Source organism: Aulonocara sp. 'chitande type north' Nkhata Bay, linkage group LG17 (assembly GCF_057382095.1).
Source record: "Aulonocara sp. 'chitande type north' Nkhata Bay isolate Kocher_YH1m ecotype deep benthic linkage group LG17, A_spYH_male_GT1.1, whole genome shotgun sequence".
Lineage (NCBI taxonomy): Eukaryota > Metazoa > Chordata > Actinopteri > Cichliformes > Cichlidae > Aulonocara > Aulonocara sp. 'chitande type north' Nkhata Bay.
Window position 1 is genome coordinate 11,336,893 of NC_141360.1, and position 19,967 is coordinate 11,356,859.

General features: G+C 37.7%; 1 protein-coding gene across 1 annotated transcript; it reads right to left on the reverse strand.

The window, feature by feature from the left end:
* Positions 1-301: 301 nt before the first annotated feature.
* On the reverse strand, positions 302-19,508 carry LOC147309694 (coagulation factor XIII B chain-like). The gene is made up of 18 exons (XM_086268580.1): positions 19,350-19,508; positions 18,506-18,685; positions 16,687-16,866; positions 14,494-14,691; positions 14,073-14,261; positions 13,876-13,965; positions 10,651-10,839; positions 10,048-10,227; positions 6,991-7,173; positions 6,260-6,427; positions 5,328-5,495; positions 4,801-4,992; positions 4,524-4,709; positions 3,979-4,140; positions 3,472-3,657; positions 2,869-3,048; positions 1,661-1,840; positions 302-643 (listed from the first exon to the last, which is right to left on the reverse strand). Exons 1-18 carry the CDS (start codon positions 19,462-19,464, stop codon positions 453-455), a joined length of 3,117 nt encoding a protein of 1,038 aa, XP_086124706.1. The 5' UTR covers positions 19,465-19,508; the 3' UTR covers positions 302-452.
* Between the last annotated feature and the right edge of the window lie 459 nt (positions 19,509-19,967).

Sequence of the window (19,967 nt, forward strand, 5' to 3'; positions counted from 1 at the left end):
TACACGTCAGGTGGATTTTTTTCCTTGTCTGAATGATTCTACATACAGTGACCCAGAGAGAAGTTATGGAAACTCCAGAACGATCAAAAGGTTTTTATGACTGAACAAACATCAGCCAAGTCATGTTTTTATACAGATCATTTGATAACTCTTTAAATCAGATAGTTAGTATTCAAAATTCAGTTGCTGGGCAACCTTTATTAAATCATAAAATTCTCAGGCTAAGCCAAGTGAGGCATATAGGTTGTGAATTTGTGTTAGAAGATTTATGTAAGATAGATTTCACTCAGAAAACACGTAGTCGCTGAAAACAGACTCAGTCAGCATTTATTAGCTTTTATTGAAATGACCACATACAGCACTGGTACTTCACTGGTCTAAGTCTTTATTCTGCTCTTCAATTATTGACACATTAGTGCCCTCGTGTTTATCTAGTCTTGTACATAAAAGCATTATTGGCAAGTCGGCAAATGTATCACACCATGTTCACACTTCTGACGCATTCTCAGTGTCCCAACGGGTCCTCCTCTGGTACACGTAAACTCGATTTCATCACCATGTTCTGAATACAGTTTATCATCTATTGAAAATCTGAACCGAATATTATGTCTGTTCATGTCGTCTCTATTCACAGTGCAGGCTTCTGTAAGACATAAAAGATAAACAGTCTTTTAATGTTAGTAAAATACATGAATGTACAGAATATTGTGTTCTGTAAAGGACTCTGTGGCTACAAATAAAATTGATTTTCTCCTGCCTAATTCTAAATTGTGGTCAAACGCTGGAATGGTACACAGATGATCTACTGTTGCTGTTGCTCTTGTGGGGTGATTACATTCACTGTTAATTTTATGTAATATTTCTGTGACTATTTTACATGCTGAAGTCCTGTCCATCCCAGCCTGACTCCTCTCAGCCTCACTACAGTACTAGACACTTTAATACCCACCTGCACAATGTACATTTTTCAGATGTTTCAATTTGAAATTTCCAGATTGTCTTATTTTATTTAATTCACTTTTATGGTTATATGTATATATGTTCTCTCTTTTTGCATGTACATAATGTTCTCTCTCTCTTTTTGCACAGTTGAGGAGCGTGTCAGGATACATTTCACTGCGTGGTGTGCTCGTATAACTATGCGTGTGACAAGGGCTCTGTACTATAATTCAACTTCATCATGTCTATTTTATAATATCACCTGAAGTCAACAGGAAAAAAATTAAAGAAGGTCTTACTGGAGCTCATCATGGAAAAACATAAAAAATGTTTGTCAGTAAACTTCAGACCCTACTATCCACACAGTGAGAAATGATTTTGTACCTGTTGATTTCTTATGTCAAACACAACATGCTCCAAAAAATCTATCACAGTGTTTTAAATGCGTGCGGTGTACACCACCACAGTGGACTTTAAACTGAACATTTAAGATGTTTATTGAAGGGCTTCAACAAAGTAATGCATTCACTGTTTGTGAGTAACATATTTAATTTCATATTTTATACATAGTTTCTCATCTTGAGAGGCTCACAAGCAGTCGTGTATATTTGTGTATATATGGGTCACACCTCTGGAATTAAACAAAATTAAAAAACAGAAACCAAAATGACTTTTTACGTTTCTCTTCACAGAATGAAATATAAAGAAAACTTTTACTTACGGAGGCATCTAATCTCTCCAGTCCATTCACCATGATTACATGTTTTGAACGGTCCACCCTTCATGACGTAATAACGCTGACAGATATATTCAACCTTTTCATTATGTTGGTACAGCTGTTTAGTACTTGTTTTGGGGTCTCCGTCTGAAAGAGGTGGTGGCCTCCCACAACCCTGGGCACCTGCAAAAGTGTGAGCAATGGAGAAAAAAAAAAGTTTAGACAACATTTAGTCACAAAAATTTTTTAGTCACGTTTTTATGTTCATATACCGTCACATATTATTTTACATTTCAGGTGAAGTTTTCATCATGCAATCCGAGTGCAGATCACAGCCTTTAAGACTGCTTTGTCATCCTATATATGTAGTTCTGTTATGCTTAGAAAGCGGTCAGCACTCTTTGTAACTAATGATAAACTGTGTTGTACTGGTATCAAACTCATGTTGCTGTTGAAATGATCTGCTTCTTTGATATATTCATCTACTGCCCTCTCCCACATCTTACAGATCCTATCCTTTTAATTGTTTTAATCATTTTATTGTGAAAAAACAAATTTTTTTTTTTTTAAAGTTCAAACTCTTCTATGGTTCGTGTGTGCTCATCAGGTTCTCACATTTCCTCTGACATGTCCATAGCATGTTGTATTTCCCTGTTCCTCCATGTAACCCATGTTAACTGGTGATGAAATGTGTGATGTCTGTGGCAATGATAGAGGGCCACTTAAAAACACTGAAATCGTGAAAAGGCAAACCTGACATTAAATCTCTCAAAGTGTGACTCAAAGACTGCAATAGTGTATCTAGGAGAAGTAGTGGGTGGTGAACAAGTGAAACCCATCCACTTAAGAACTGAAGCCATTGTGATGTTCTCAGAGCTGCAGCACAGTTTGGGGATGGTGGGTTATTACAGAGGTTTCTAAAAAAACGAATTCTTCTTGTTCGTATTAATATTATTATTTAATGATATAACTGCAACTAACCCTGAAGTCTACATTGTGGTGTGTTCAGGTATAATCTTAAATGCACCACATTTCAAACAGTTTTGAGCTACTGTCTGTGTTAGTGAAAACAACTTTTCAGCGTCACACTTAACCAACTTCTCAGATTTAATAAACTTGTCAAACTGGTTCCAGCGGCCCTCCACTGGCTGTTTGTTTACTTAGAACATATTTAAAAACTTTGTGTGCAACAAAAGGGAAATGTAACTCACGGCGGCATCTCATCTCTCCAACCCAATCACCATCGACACAGGTTTTGAACGGCCCACCCTCCATGCCGTAGTCTCTGTCACACACATATTCGACCTTTTCATTGTGTCTGTACGTGTTTCTAGTCGCTGTTTTGGTCTGTCCACCTGAAAGACGTGGTGGCGTCCTACATTGCTGGGCAGCTAAAAATTGTGGGCAATAACAGAGGAAAAACCAACATTAGATAATATTTTGTCACAATAATCACATTTTCACTCTGACCTGCTGTCATGCATCATTTTTCATTTGAAGTGAAATATTTGTCATACACCCTGTGCATCACTCTCCTTTACCTTAACACTGTGTGGCCATGTGTGACAAAGAATTAACCAGAAACAATGTTCACACAAACTAATTAGCACAAGAGCAGATCAGGCAGAGGACATTTTACTGATAACCTGAAATGTGTTTTTGCCTCAAAACAAACTATTAATTTCTGGTTTAAAGTGTGTGTAACTTACACTCATTCACACGACACCCCAAGAAATACCAAAAACAGCAATAGCAATCTTTTTCCATCCTTTGTACTGATAAACAGTAAGATCACAAGAGGACAAGTGTTGTACCTTCACATGTGGGAAGAGGATTGCTCCACTGTCCATTTTCCAAACATTCAAGCGTTGCGTTCCCTTTGATGATGTGATTCCTGTTTTCACAAGCAAATGTTAGATGTTGTCCTTTTTTCATTTGATCGTCTGTTACATCTGTGGTGATTGTTAGACCTGCTGGTGTTTCAGGGACTCTACATTTCTCTGTTTTGAAAAAGAGAATCTGTTTTATTGTGAGGTTTACATTATAAACATGAAACCAAATCAGATTCAAAGTAATAAGACACTTTCTCACTACATTTTCAAACTAAGCAAGTTTTCCCTTTAAATATTTATTATTAATAGGCATTCAGTTTCTCATTGCTGTAATTAAGAAGTAATAAATGTCCAGTCTTTTAAGAAGTCAGAAAAGAATGGTAATTATTTTAAAAGTGATTAAAGGGAAGAATAATTGTCTAAACCTACAAACTGCACCACATGGGGGTGTTTGTATGAAAACTGCATTTTTTTTTTATGTCTCCTTACCATCACATTCTATTGCTTTAGCCCACTTGCCATGTTGGCACGTTGCAGTGCCAATAATTCCTGCTCTATTCTTACACTGATATTCAATGATCTCTCCAGTCATGTATTTATTTTTCTCTGCTCTGAAGTCCAGAGACTCATCCATAAGCTGGTCACAGTACACTGAAAATACATAATAGTATTGTCAATATTATATACATTGTTACATACATTATTGATTTGACCAATAGTGCTGAAAATGAAGATAACGGCAGGTGTGTAAACCGAGGTACACATGCAGACTGTTCTAAGGCAAAAAAACAAAAACCAAACTAAAACAGTATATTTAAGGTTAGTTAAAGATTGTGCCTTTGGTACAATGTTGGGTTATATTATTTCCATTGTTTCGTCCCTCAAAGGACTACAGTCTTTCTCTACCCTTAATGAAGGGTGGGGAAAGAAAGATGAATAAAGATGAAATATGTCAGCAGGCAGAATGACAGACAGCAGTGTTTTTAACAGTTTTAAAGCTTATTCACAGCAATATTTTATTTTTATGTACGTACGTATACACTGAATATTGAGCTCCTTCCATTCCCCAGCTGTGCATTTAAGTGTGGCGTTCCCCTCTATTGTGTACTTATCACGACACTGATAAGTTACTTCAGAGCCAGATGGGTATTGCTTCCGATAACGAGTTGTAATAACAGCATTTTCAACTTTGGGTGGAGGGCTGCAGTTATCATGATTAGCTGTAAGACATCACAACATGTACACTATTAATTTACACTCTGTAATCTTTTCATAAAAACATGCATCAAAATAATGCTTGAGGTGACTCACATTTACAGATATCATCAAGTGATCCATTTAAATCCCATCGTCCGTCACGACAGGTTAATTCCTCAATCTTAGCAGAGTATCCTTCATTGCAATCAATGAATATCATTTCTTGGGTCTGTCCGTGTTGTTCAGTACTCCCTAGTATTCCTTCCCCATTAGGAATCTCAGGAGCTTCTCGACACTTTTGTTCCTCTAAGGTGGATATGATTACAAACAATCAGGCAAAATATTACAGATGGATGAAATCCATTTCCATATTTAAAAATGTGATCAGAATAAGCAATGGAAGAAACTCTGTATGAATGCACTTATTGTAAGATATTACAGAAAATATTTTCACACCAGTTTTCTTAAACATAACTGCAGATAAAACTCAAATGTTAAAAAGATGTTTAAAACAGATTTCAAAACTTATATTTTTCTACCTAAACATCTTATACTCCCCATCTTGACATTGGTATTGAACAAGTCACTGTGTTTGCTTCAAGCTAATAACAGAAGATACTTTAATTAGAAACTTTAATTACCAATACAGCTTTCAACTCCAGACCAAACACCGTGCACACATGTGGCTTCACCCCACCAGCCTTTGCTGAGAGGTTTGTAACCATCCTCACACCTGAAGTAAAGTTTGTCACCATGTTGCCAAACTTTAAGTCTGCGGTCAAAGCTCGTTGTTGGACATCCTGTTATAGCTATCAGAAAGACAGATATTACATTTAGATATTATCACAGAGCAGTCAGAATACATTCTTGTGTTATTAGTAGTGATTCATAGATAACATTATTCAACTATCTTTGGACTAGGCTTAAATATCCTTAATACTACTGAATAGACTGTGTAATGTCTGTTATTAAGTGACTAGCATTGAATCCTGCTGACTTTGGCAAACCTCCATTTCGTGTGCAGACTCAGGGAAGCAGAGGGAGCTCTTTGATAAGAGTAACATGCATTGCTTCACAAAAGAAAAATGTTTGTGGAGCTCATCAAGGAATCTAAAGACAAAGATAGACTAAAGATAGACTTCTGTCAGAGGGCCCGGTGGCGCCAGTGTCCGGCAGCCTCGCCTCTGTCAGTGCGCCCCAGGGCGGCTGTGGCTACAATGTAGCTTGCCATCACCAGTGTGTGAATGTGTGTGTGAATGGGTGGATGACTGAATGTGTAAAGTGCTTTGGGGTCCTTACGGACTAGTAAAGCGCTATACAAATACAGATCATTTACCATTCTGTAAAACCAGATGCTTTTCTGCAAGTTCCCCGATTTGAGAGAATTCATGTTGACTGAACTTTCATATTAGCTTCACTTTTCAGTCCTGAAAGCAATGCTCACCTTTTATATACAGTTTATACATTTGTCTTTTGTCATCAGTTGTTTACAACATTTATATTTGTCATGAAAAACAGTAGTCCTTGAATAACTGAATAAATGTATCCTTTTAAGTTTATTGCATTTTCTTACCTGTACATTCATTAGACCTATCCCAGCCATCTTCTCTACAGGTTAGAGTGAAACTTCCTTCATAACCTCTCCTGCAGTTATACTGGACACGATCGTTGTACCTGTATTCAGCCTGAATTTTTCCAGTAATATCTGCATTATTAAACTGTTGCCTCCTGCATTTTATCTCTGAAAGGAACAAAACCACATTTATTAAGCTTCTGCATTTACTTTGATTCAGATAATTTTGTCATGTAAAACATTCAGATACTTTCATATAATCTTTTAAGTAAAAGCAGCAGCTCCCCAGTGTAAATGTGATTCCATTTAACAGTTCTGTATTTTATATTTGAATATGTTCAGTCAAAGGACAAGAAAAATGTTCAGTTGTGGATTCAACATCCAGCTGAAAGTTGTTGTGGCAGTAGAAATGTTTCTTGCAGTCTGTACAGAAAATAGTATCCAGTGAGTATTTGTACACTCTTTCGGTTAGTGCTTGGTTAGTACACAAATAAACAAAAAAATGAATGTTATTACCATTTTCTCTCACTATGAACTATCACACAGAGTCTCTAAAATTTATATTGCTGGTTTGTAAGATTTTACTCTATGACTGAATGATCCTTTGAGGCTTCTGTTTGACCAAAGACATTCTGCAGTTCTCTCCTGTTTTCTCAAATATGGACTAATATTAAAGAAATTAAAAAGATCCTGTCAGAATTAGAAGAAAAGTGAACTAAACTCCACCATACCTTCACAAAGTGGATTTGGTTCCCATCCATCTCTGGTGCATGTGGCCCGAGTGACGCCATCTTTCCTCTTGTATCCTGATATACATGTGTACCTGACAGTATCACCCAATTTCTTTGTCTCATGACGCCAAGACGCCTCCCAGCGGGACAAAAGTCTATCTTGTGGACGGATACATGTAACCTCTGTAAAGAAAGAAAGACTGGATAATCTTCAAAAAATTGTTCATCATCCTCATGGCTGATTGAACTACATGAAAGCAAAGAACAGTGAGCTTAGAATATGTGTCTAAAGCTTTTGTAGTTTTATACCTTGACATACTGGTCTAACAGACCACTGTCCATCCTCATTGCAAGTAGTCTCAACTGAGCGCGTGCGGGTTCTCCAAATCCAGTATCTCTCCTCACATGTAACTGTTACCGTTTCACCAGGTGAAAACCTACTTCTATGAGCAGGTCTTACGAGGACACAGAGGACGCAGCGGAGGATCTGAGAACACGGGGCATAGAGGTGGTCCCCACACGCGCAAACTCGGGACCCAGCACCGAAGAGAAAGTATGTAACGCATTTTCATGGCAAGGACCACTCCTTGCCATGTCCCTCTCCATATGTGGATATGGAGAGGGACAAAGGGCCACGAATGGAAACTCGAGTCCGACGCAAACTGCGGGAATATAGAAGAGACTACTAAATATGAATGACAAGGAGGATAGGAGCTACACTCACAGGCAAGCAGTCTAAATAAGAAGGTAATATGCTCTATTTGGTTTCATTGTGTCCAAGTCGGTATGTTGATAGTTCAGTTGATCAGATTTATAAGTTACCATATATGTTGGACTCATCTAGTGTAAGTGGGATATACCAGTTGGACAGTCGCCACAACACTAGGGAAAGCCCCCACCGTATGGTGGGTCCTTTCTCTCCTCTCTCCAACAGGGACCTAAAGGGGTCGAATGATCCTGAGTATATGGACGACTCTATATTGGTTCTATTGTTTTTGTGTACTAATCTTAGTTTTGTGTTAACAGTGGGGGCACAATGTTTTATTTCAGTGACATTTGGAATGCACATTCATGGTTCTGTCTGGCGGTATAATAAAGCCAAATGTTAAAGGTACTCTCACTTAACGTAAATGGACTCCAAAGCCCGACAAAGCAGGGAAAAATTCTTAGTAAACCGAAAAGAGAGGATATTGATGTGGCATTTCTACAAGAGACACATTTGGTGGGCCTTGAGCACGAGACACTTAAGAGACAAGGTTTCAAGCACGCTTATTACTCTTCAAATGGTTTAAGACATACAAGAGGAGGGGGGTTATTTTAATATCAGGGAAGGTCATTCTTGAACACTTTGCTACAATTAGGGATAGAGAAGGCAGATTTATCCTGGTACAGGGCAAATTGGATGGGGAATTGATCACGTTCTATAATGTTTATATTCCTCCAGGTTCCACATTTGATTTCTATATGCAAGTACTCGAGAAAGTAGTGACAGAGGCACAGGGATTACTTGTCTGCGGAGGAGACCTTAATATTACATTAAAACCACATCTGGACGCATCGGGGAAGAGAATATCTCAATCACAAAAACTAACTAGAAAACTGAACCTTCTGATAGAGGAGATGGGATTGGTGGATACTTGGAGGCGTCTCAATCCAACGGCAAGGAACTATACTTACTATTCATCTCCACATGCAACTTATTTGAGAATAGACTACTTCCTCACTTTTGGTACTGATATGAACAAAATACACGAGTACCATATTGGGCCAATGGACCTTTCAATCATTGCCCTCAATATTTATCTTTAAACTCTACTCAAAGGAGAAAAATAACCAACTGGAAATTAAATTCTAGTATACTGAACGAACGGACATGTGAACAGTTGACAAAAGACATTGCTGAATACCTGGAATTCAATGATAATAATGGATTGAATTTATATAGCGCTTTTCAAGGCACCCAAAGCACTTTACAATGCCACTATTCATTCACTCTCGCATTCATACACTGGTGGAGGCAAGCTACGGTTGTAGCCACAGCTGCCCTGGGGCAGACTGACAGAAGTGAGGCTGCCATTTCGCGCCATCGGCCCCTCTGGCCAGCACCAGTAGGCAAGTAGGGTAAAGTGTCTTGCCCAAGGACACAACGACCAGGACAGAGAGCCCAGGGATCGAACCGGTGACCTTCCGGTTACAGATACACTTCCCAACCCCCTGAGCCACGGCCACGGTCGCCACGCCTGATAAAGATGAGTTACCCCCACCGATTTTGTGGGATGCGTGCAAAGCAGTGATGAGAGGAAAAGTTATTGCTATAACCTCCAATATTAAAAAATCCAAAGTTGCAAGATTCCAGAAGTTGCAGTTGGAACTATTGTAATTAGAGGCCACACATAAAAATACTATTTTTTTTTAAAGTTCAAACTCTTCTATGGTTCGTGTGTGCTCATCAGGTTCTCACATTTCCTCTGACATGTCCATAGCATGTTGTATTTCCCTGTTCCTCCATGTAACCCATGTTAACTGGTGATGAAATGTGTGATGTCTGTGGCAATGATAGAGGGCCACTTAAAAACACTGAAATCGTGAAAAGGCAAACCTGACATTAAATCTCTCAAAGTGTGACTCAAAGACTGCAATAGTGTATCTAGGAGAAGTAGTGGGTGGTGAACAAGTGAAACCCATCCACTTAAGAACTGAAGCCATTGTGATGTTCTCAGAGCTGCAGCACAGTTTGGGGATGGTGGGTTATTACAGAGGTTTCTAAAAAAACGAATTCTTCTTGTTCGTATTAATATTATTATTTAATGATATAACTGCAACTAACCCTGAAGTCTACATTGTGGTGTGTTCAGGTATAATCTTAAATGCACCACATTTCAAACAGTTTTGAGCTACTGTCTGTGTTAGTGAAAACAACTTTTCAGCGTCACACTTAACCAACTTCTCAGATTTAATAAACTTGTCAAACTGGTTCCAGCGGCCCTCCACTGGCTGTTTGTTTACTTAGAACATATTTAAAAACTTTGTGTGCAACAAAAGGGAAATGTAACTCACGGCGGCATCTCATCTCTCCAACCCAATCACCATCGACACAGGTTTTGAACGGCCCACCCTCCATGCCGTAGTCTCTGTCACACACATATTCGACCTTTTCATTGTGTCTGTACGTGTTTCTAGTCGCTGTTTTGGTCTGTCCACCTGAAAGACGTGGTGGCGTCCTACATTGCTGGGCAGCTAAAAATTGTGGGCAATAACAGAGGAAAAACCAACATTAGATAATATTTTGTCACAATAATCACATTTTCACTCTGACCTGCTGTCATGCATCATTTTTCATTTGAAGTGAAATATTTGTCATACACCCTGTGCATCACTCTCCTTTACCTTAACACTGTGTGGCCATGTGTGACAAAGAATTAACCAGAAACAATGTTCACACAAACTAATTAGCACAAGAGCAGATCAGGCAGAGGACATTTTACTGATAACCTGAAATGTGTTTTTGCCTCAAAACAAACTATTAATTTCTGGTTTAAAGTGTGTGTAACTTACACTCATTCACACGACACCCCAAGAAATACCAAAAACAGCAATAGCAATCTTTTTCCATCCTTTGTACTGATAAACAGTAAGATCACAAGAGGACAAGTGTTGTACCTTCACATGTGGGACGAGGATTGCTCCACTGTCCATTTTCCAAACATTCAAGCGTTGCGTTCCCTTTGATGATGTGATTACTGTTTTCACAAGCAAATGTTAAATGTTGTCCTTTTTTCATTTGATCGTCTGTTACATCTGTGGTGATTGTTAGACCTGCTGGTGTTTCAGGGACTCTACATTTCTTCTCTGTTTTGAAAAAGAGAATCTGTTTTATTGTGAGGTTTACATTATAAACATGAAACCAAATCAGATTCAAAGTAATAAGACACTTTCTCACTACATTTTCAAACTAAGCAAGTTTTCCCTTTAAATATTTATTATTAATAGGCATTCAGTTTCTCATTGCTGTAATGGAGATGTAATCAATGTCCAGTCTTTTAAGAAGTCAGAAAAGAATGGCAATTCTACCCTTAACCAAGTGTAGAGAAAAAAAGATGAATACAGATGAAATATGTCAGCAGGCAGAATGACAGCCAGCAGTGTTTTTAACTTGACTCCAGTTTTAAATCTTATTCACAGCAATAGTTTATTTTGATGTACTATAGTGAGCTCTTTTTTTCATAGGTATTGTTTAGCTGAGTTGACGAATAACTGTTCAATTGCTGGGAAGTATATGTTAACACACACTGAATGATCCAGATGAACAAACTACCAAAACATCTGTGTTTATAGCAGTGCTAATGATTGCTGACAATCTGTTTAATGTAGTGAATTTAATTAGCAGCACCTGGCAGAAAAATACAACCTTAATTCCTATAAAAGTTCTTCACACTTGAATCTTCTAATGTGGACAATAGTTGCCCATTATTTCCTTTAAGCAGGGCAGACTGATCAACAGTGAATGAAATGATATCTCGGCAGAGAAAATTCCCTATTGTTGACAGATATTGATAACCACAGCTATCAGTCATTGGATATCATTCGAAACTGAATAGTTTTGAACAAAAACCCGATATTCTAATTTCATTCTAGTTTCAGTGTGCATTTTTGCCTTAGACAACTAAGCTTTCAAATCCCCTTGTTAATTTTAGATTAAAATGGTATCAAGCTTCAATCATTTACATTAAACCTCAACAAATCTCCTTTAGCTACAGCATAACAGGGAGAACAAAACTAGCAAATATATATTTTAAACTGGCACCTTAAACTGGTGGGTACTTAAGGGACTGAACATTTCTGTGTTTTGAAGAAGAGAATCTGTTTTACTATGAGATTTACAGTATGAACAAGAAACCAAATGTGATGCAAATATCTGAATAAATCAGCATTACATTTTCAATATATAAAAAAAACTTGAAAGTAAAAGATTTCAGTATAAAAAATACGTTCATGAAGAGACATTTTCCAAATAGACAGGTGTCTCTTTCTTAAAATGATTAGGAAAGATTAAAAAGATGAAAACTGGAAAATGTATCCAGTTCAGTAATATTTATGTGATGCTAGTTCACAACAGCCGTTATCTCAAGAACCTACAATATTAGACATAAACAGCAGATCAAAAATATAGGATTAGGATTAGAATACTTCCTATGATGACTTTGACCTTACAGGGTTCATCAGGATCATTATATTAATGATTTATGTCAGAGGTGTGGACTCGAGTCACATGACTTGGACTTGAGTCAGACTCGAGTCATTAATTTTATGACTTTAGACTTGACTTGAAAAAATGTTCTAAGACTTGTGACTTGACTTGGACTTTTACACCAATGACTTGGGACTTGAATTGGACTTGAACCGGTTTACTTGAAAAGACTTGATATTTCACCCCAAATATAAAATTTAACATGCATATTATATAGAGATTGAAAATGTGACGTCATTCACGGGTAGAACCGCAAAGGATTCTGGGAACTCGTGGCAAGCGGTACTAGCGCACGCAGGCTTTCAATTAAAATCAGTCACACAGCGATAAAAAGAAACACAAAAATGTCAAGAAGCTGTTGTATTATTAACTGCAATAGCCGGTCGCATGACAGCCACGGGAAGCCGACGGGTAAAGAGATTGGTTGTTATCGGATTACGTCGTGGAAGAGAAATTGTTCGAGCCATGTTTCCGAAGTAACAAAGAGGCGACTGGATTGCAGCCATTCAAAGATCAAATATAACGTCCTAGAACACTCCAGCTCACAGGTTAGTCTGCTCCAAGCATTTACACAAAGGTCAGTCTGCTGTTGTAGTTAATACGTCATTTTTTTTAACATAATTGGTGATATAGGTTACAAGCAAGTCTGGCGCTGAACAGAAATTGTCGCGCTATGCTCCTTTATTTATTGTGCATAAATAGTAAATTGTCCTGACACAATATTGCGTTTCGCTTCTGTTATTATGGTACATTGACAAAAACACATACTTTTATTCACAGGATAAAACAGGTTTTTTGTATCACTAATTGCCCAGTACGATTACAGCATACAATATTATTGTCACTGCTACATTTCTGTAACGCGTACCAGAAATTATTTCCACTACTAATTAATTACCGTTGAGCTCAAAGGTTATATTAATAAACGGTTAATGAATGTGTATTTATGATGACGATTTGTGAGACTGGTAAACTTATGATACGTACGATGGTCTTTACTTTCTACACGGTGCATTTCAAGGTCCTGCACCCATCCGTCGGTAAACTGTACCTGGGCTTGTTGCAGTGACCGGAAGTTACTAAACTTCATGAGTGTATGCACTCACTCCAAGAACCGTATAATTATAAATATGCATATAAATATGCTAAGATGAGATAGCTGACTTCATCTAACTAGCAAATGTTTTCCAGGCTACGTTGGTGATACAGTTTTTTTTAATGTGTATGATATTTTTGTCATGCGATTTTAAAGCTGGTCCTACAACCGCATCCAAGAATAACATGCAGCGTATCTCAGAACTGTCGGTGAAAATTATTCTTGGAGCTAGGTTTAATTGAGCTGCATTTTAAAGAGGTGCAATTTCACAATTTGTGTATATTTTCTAAGTTCACTATTTTGTATGTGTTGAGAAAAACACAGATTTTAAAATTACATGGTCTAATATTTACATTTAGTATAACTGCAACATTATTTTTTCGTTTGTTTTTTTTAAAGACTCGAAAGGACTTGAAATTCAAAGTTTCAGACTTGTGACTTGACTCGGACTTTTACACCAGTGACTTGAGACTCGACTCTGACTTGCCTGACATTACTTGAGACTTGACTTGAGACTTGAGGATAAAGACTTGAGACTTACTTGAGACTTGCAAAGCAATGACTTGGTCCCACCTCTGAATTATGTGATACAAGGGCAACAACACAACTGCTACAGAATGCTGATGTTTTCCTGCAATACAAAATTGCTCCTAACAGCAACTTAAAACAGAAACCCTTATCATAGTCACAGCTCATTTCTGTTACCTCACGTCATTGTGGTAATAAAAGTACACATACCAGAGCAAGAAGGAAAGGGGGAATTCCATTGTCCATTTTCTAAACACTCAATTTCTGTAGACCCAATTAGTACACGTGTATTGCTGCAAAGAAAACGCAATTTATGTCCAGTCGCCATTATTTCATTTGATGGTGGTAATCCAGCTACGTAGAGATGAGGATCCATAACACCGATTTTACAAGATCGATCTGAAAAAAGCAAAATATGTAGAATATATGTGAGTTTATGTAACAAAGCTGCAAAGAGCAAGCAAGAGAGTAGTTGGTTTTAGTGAACACCAGAAGAGCGGAAAAAATCATGAAATCTTATTGGATATTTAAATTATGCTTCAAAATACACAAAGATCAAACCTGAACTATTGCCATATTGTTTAAACAGGCATTGCATTTTGTCAGTAAAGGGATTTAAACATGTTCTTACCTATGCAAGTCGGGAATGGATTATTCCATTGTCCGTCTTCTCCACATATCAGCACAGAAATTCCATTCAGATACTTCCCAGGACCATCACAGCTGAATGTGAGGATGTGATTGGGACGTATGGGAATACAATTTTCTGGTAAACCTTTCACTGTTAACCCTTGAACTGTAGGAGGAGGGTCACATCTGGAAGATGAAACTAAGGTAGAAGAAGAAGAAAAAAAAACAGTTCAAAAGGCAAGATTCAGATGTAGAAATCACTGGCCAGAATCTTTATATTTGCTGCAGTTTTTATATTTGCCAGATCATGTCAGAATCCATTTTGCCAGGTTTCAATGTGTGTCTGTATTTGTGCTGGAGACACGAAGGTTCAGACCAGTGGAGATAAACCACTGTCAAAACTACAGCTGTGGTCAAAAGTTTTACAATCATCACGGATCAACATGGATACCATTGTAATTTTGGGCTTTGAATGATTGTTGAAATCCTGTTTTTAAGTGTGGAATGACTGATTTAACATTGAGCACTCAATTTTTTTTAAAAAGATGTATGACATGCAATCATTCCACCCTGGAATGGAAAACGTTTATCTAATTTCCAGGCAAATAGTTTCAAAATATCTGCCCTTTGCAAACTGTTTACAAGGACAACCTGTGTAAGCAAACCATCTGCTGTGTCAGTTTAACACGCTAAGATTTAATTCATTAACCCTATAAGTTCCCTTATGTAGGGTGGCTAACTTTAACTCTAGCCTATATTTTGGTGAAAGAAAAAATACAATGCTTCTGGAAAAAATGTGAATAGTTTTTGACCTGTCAGTAAGTCTGACTTTTCTGTCACAGTCTGGCTGAGGCAGACTGTATGTGTTGTGAAAAAGGACTCAAGTGCAAACCAAAAACTATGAAACGTGATGTGGATTAACAAAAAACAAGCAGTTTATTAAGGCTTGCAAAATAAATACAAACAAAGGGCATGGGTGAAACTAAACAATAACCTAAACTGGGTGAACTAAAAATTAAACATGAAAAAACCTTAAACATGGAGAACTGACATGATACCTAAAGACATGGTGTGGACGAGCAGACGACCTGAAGGAATGACTGAAAACACATGGCACAAATAATTTGTGTGCTTTCTTATTTGTTGCAGATCACCTGATTGTTCTGTAAATAGATTTAAACGGTTATATGCCTGAGGCATTGGCTGCATTTTTAGTTAAATAGTACCATATAACTTTCTTTGCAAAACTTGTGCATAATATTTAGAAATGTACAATTTCTATTTGCATTTCAAGTTATGAAAATGATTCGTTAAACATGTTTGTGGGTTTTACAGTAAAAAAATATAACTTTTTTCTACTCGGATTTTGAATTTTTTCTCTGAATTTAGATCAACTATGGTAATATAGTATGCCAAAATGAAAAAATAACTCAAATTTCAGATATTTCAGGTTGTGCTGAAAATAATGATACCAAACAAGTAGTCAAAAATGGCCAATTATACCCTGGACCCCAGAGGGTTAAACTGATCTTTCTGACATCGAGATGCTGGGTCATATTTCATAATGACTTGACAGAAACATTGTTGAATAAAATGATGACTGATGTGAATTCAAATATATTTGGAGTCTGATCTGACATGACAAAGTCTCTACATATTAAAAATCATTTAGAATTAAATTCTGATTTTGCCTGTGTGCAGGAAAAATATATATAGAAATAAAGACCGTCATAGCAGTCTTAATGAAGGCAGGACACATCTGAGTAAATGAGATTATATGTCCAAGGAGATAATACCAAATGAAGTTCATACGTAAGTTCAATAAGAACAATCTGTAGTCACACATTTCTGCTTCCCTGGTGTTTGTTGGCTAATCTAAGCTTTACATCATTTCCACTTTCCCATGCTGTGAAGCTAATTGTGCAATCACTGGTCTAGCCCAATCAGATTTCTGCTGGCTGTCTTCCGGCCAATCAGTCTCCACTCCATGTACTTTAAATCTCACTGCTCATCGGTCATTCTCCCAGGCTTCCATTCAAGCCTCAATCTTCATTTCCAGAGTGTAATCACCAACAACCTAAATTGAATTCTATAGATCAATAAATTATGTTAAATTCATTTTAATGATCTCTGCTTATTGAACTGTAGTCATTCACATGAGAGTGAGAGAAGAAAAGAAAGCTTTTGAACTCACGGTAGCACGACCCCCTTTGGAGTGGCTGCCAGCCCTCAGTTGTACATACGTATTTGATGGTGAGAGCTGATGTATAGCCAGGTTCGCAAGCAAAATGTATCATGTGTCCTGCTTGATACTGAGATGTTCTTGTCTCTTGTGTTACTTGGGCATGGGGAACATCTGGAAGCGTTGAACATGCTAATACACAAAACAATATAAAATGGGAAAAGAAGAGAAAAATACACAAAGATTGAAAACATACTGAGTGACTAAGCCAAGATATACATGTGTGTATAAGGAAATGACTACCCGTCATTGCTACGAACGATAGTAATGCCAGTAATGTGCAGTTGTGTTAGGACAGGCAACCTGCGGCTCCGGATACGCATGCGGCTCTTTTGTCTTTATACTGCGGCTCCAGGTGGTTTGGGAAAATAAATTAGAAGTATTTAGCTGAAGTGTATTTTTTGTATTAGTTCTTTTTAAACTTGTAGTTCTAAATTGGAAGATTATTGTGACATTGAAATATAAAAATAGAATTATATTTTATTTTTCATCGCTCAAAATAAGCGTCACACTCGCGGAAGCCGGTATACCCGCCGAAACGCCGTGCATTTATCGAGACTTTCAACCCCAGGTAGGCCAATTATGGATCTTCGGATCCACATTATGTCAGCAGCTGTTCTCCTCCGTGAACTATGTTAAAACAAACACCGCTCACGCCTCACAGATGACAGCTTACAGTCCTGCGTAAAGATGAAAGTGACTTTGTACAGCCCCGATTTGCAGACGCTGTGCGCAGAGGTTCAGGAGCAGAAGTCTCATTGTAAACATATCACAGCAGACCCGACGATGTTTCCATGGACATGCTTTTCAGCATCTCTTTATTGACCACTCTTCACACACGGTTGCTGTAAGCATACAGCCGGCTGTAGCTTTTCAGCTCACAGTCCGACAACACAAGAGCAGAGAGAGCACAGACTTTAAGTAGACGAGGCGTGATTGCGGGTCCCGCTCAGGTGCGTCCGACTCCCATGCAGTGGCGCTGCAGACCACGCCTCGCCACACACATTAACCAGGTAAAATACATATTTAGGCAGAATTTTGCAAATATCTATTTTTCATTTTTTAGCAGCATAGTGCTGTATATATTGTAAAAAAAACAATATATACAGTGTTATTTTCATTTTTGATGTCAACAAGTATTTGCGGCTCCCAGTGTTTTCTTTTGCGTGGAAACCGGGTCCAAGTGGCTCTTTGGGTGTTAAAGGTTGCTGACCCCTGTTTTAGGTCAAGGGTTGTTGAGGCTGGCTGAGCTCTGCTGGCCATCACCAAATTTGAGCAGAGGAACATGGGTAATCATGCTTTGGAACAATCTTTCTGATGTGATACTTTTTTACTTTTATAACCAGGCCTATTGTGTGCCTCCAGAAAATGTACCTATTTAGCTCTAAACCCAACGCCTTACCTGACGTGTAATGGGTCGATCCTATGAAAATCCATTTATTAATGCTGCTCTTGGTATGCTTTACAACTTTTTGTGTTTCATTTTTTTAGCTTTTCACGTGACATTTTTTGGGGGTACATAGCATGTAGTATGGTTGGGTTAGAGTAAGAGTCAGGGTAATGCTGTCATTAATGAACCCTAACAAAAACAAAATATGCACTCTGTAATATACATAATTGAGGTATTCATACACTTTTCATGACTGTAGAGTTTTTGACGATTTAGTAATATAAGAAAAAAAAACACATTTACATGAGTTATTACATCCACAGTGCAGCAATAGCACAAGTTTAGTTAGTGATGATAAAAACATGAAGCCATGCAACTTACAGTAGCACTTTCCCTGATGGACAACCAGCCAACCATCAGCTGTGCATACAAATTTCGAGATCTGATCTGATATGTAACCAGATTCACAAGAAAAATGTATCACATCTCCTTCCTGGTACACAGCTTTGCTGGTTCCTTCTGACACATGAGCGTGAGGAACATTTGGGAGCTCTGAACACACTAAAAGAGAAAAAGTTACAATTCGTCACATATAAAGTTGTTAAAAAACAATGACTGAAGCTCTACAAGGAAAACAGTTACAAAATCAAAGTATGTCTACAACCATTCTCCTAAATGGTTAAGACCACAAAACAGTTGCATCTACATAATTTGTGGATATACTTCACCTAATAACACAGATAGCAGGATTTATGTTTGACATACATAATTAAAGAGTAATATAAGAAATGTACCATTAATTACCATTAATGGTAAAGGGAAAAAATAAGTATAAGTATAAAATTACTAGAGCCCCCCCCCCCCCCCCCCCCCTTCAAAGAAAACCCCCAAAATAAAACAAAAACAAGCAAAAAACCCATAGCAAGTAGTAAAATCATCTATAATTACTATTTTGTCCTACATTATATTACTACCATATATATGTATGTTAACACAAAAATATACATATTTTAGGGTTGTGTGAATGCATGTAAATTCAAATAGTTGTAATAGTGTAAAAATAAGACAATTACATTCATACTGTGCTTTTCCCCCTGCTGTAAGTAAATACCTGTGATGACCACACGCAGTGTATATGTCACTCTTCTTAAAGTCTAACTGCCTTTCCACAAAGGTAAAACATGTGATTTTAGGTACACTGAAAAACGATAATAGATCACTTTACCGTTTTGTGACAAAGAAACTTCCACACACCCCCACAGCTGGAGAAACAGAAGGATTAAAGACAGCTTCATGTTCTTTTGACGAATGCTTTCTGAGGAGAATTTCAGTAGCTTCATTGTTCAGTGACCTCCCCCAGCTCGAACTCCACCCAGAGAGATCAGGTCACAGCACAGACTGTCCAGTGGCTCTGTCCAAATGTCTCTATTTAAATACAACCTTGGACTCCTTTTGTACAAGTGCTACGGAGAAGGACTGGATAGGTGGTTAGGTGTACAAAGCACAGGACTTTCAAATGTACTTTGCTAGCGTTTACAAAGAATTTTCAGAAAAAGAGAAGATATCCAGTGATGCGCAGTTTTCTTGCTGATAGAGCCTCACTGATGCCAGGGGTTAAGGGAGAATGGCCAGAATGCATCGAGTTGGTGGGAAGGCAAAAGTAACTCAACTTAAATGATAAGTGGATGCTGGACTCCAGGCCTAAAAAGACTGTGGAAAAGGGGTTGTTTCATTGTTAGGCCATGAAACCCAAAGCCCCAAGACTTTCAGCAGAGTTAAACTTATGTAAGAATTAAAACAGACCCCGTGATGCTTTTATTAAAATAACATTACATGCAATTAC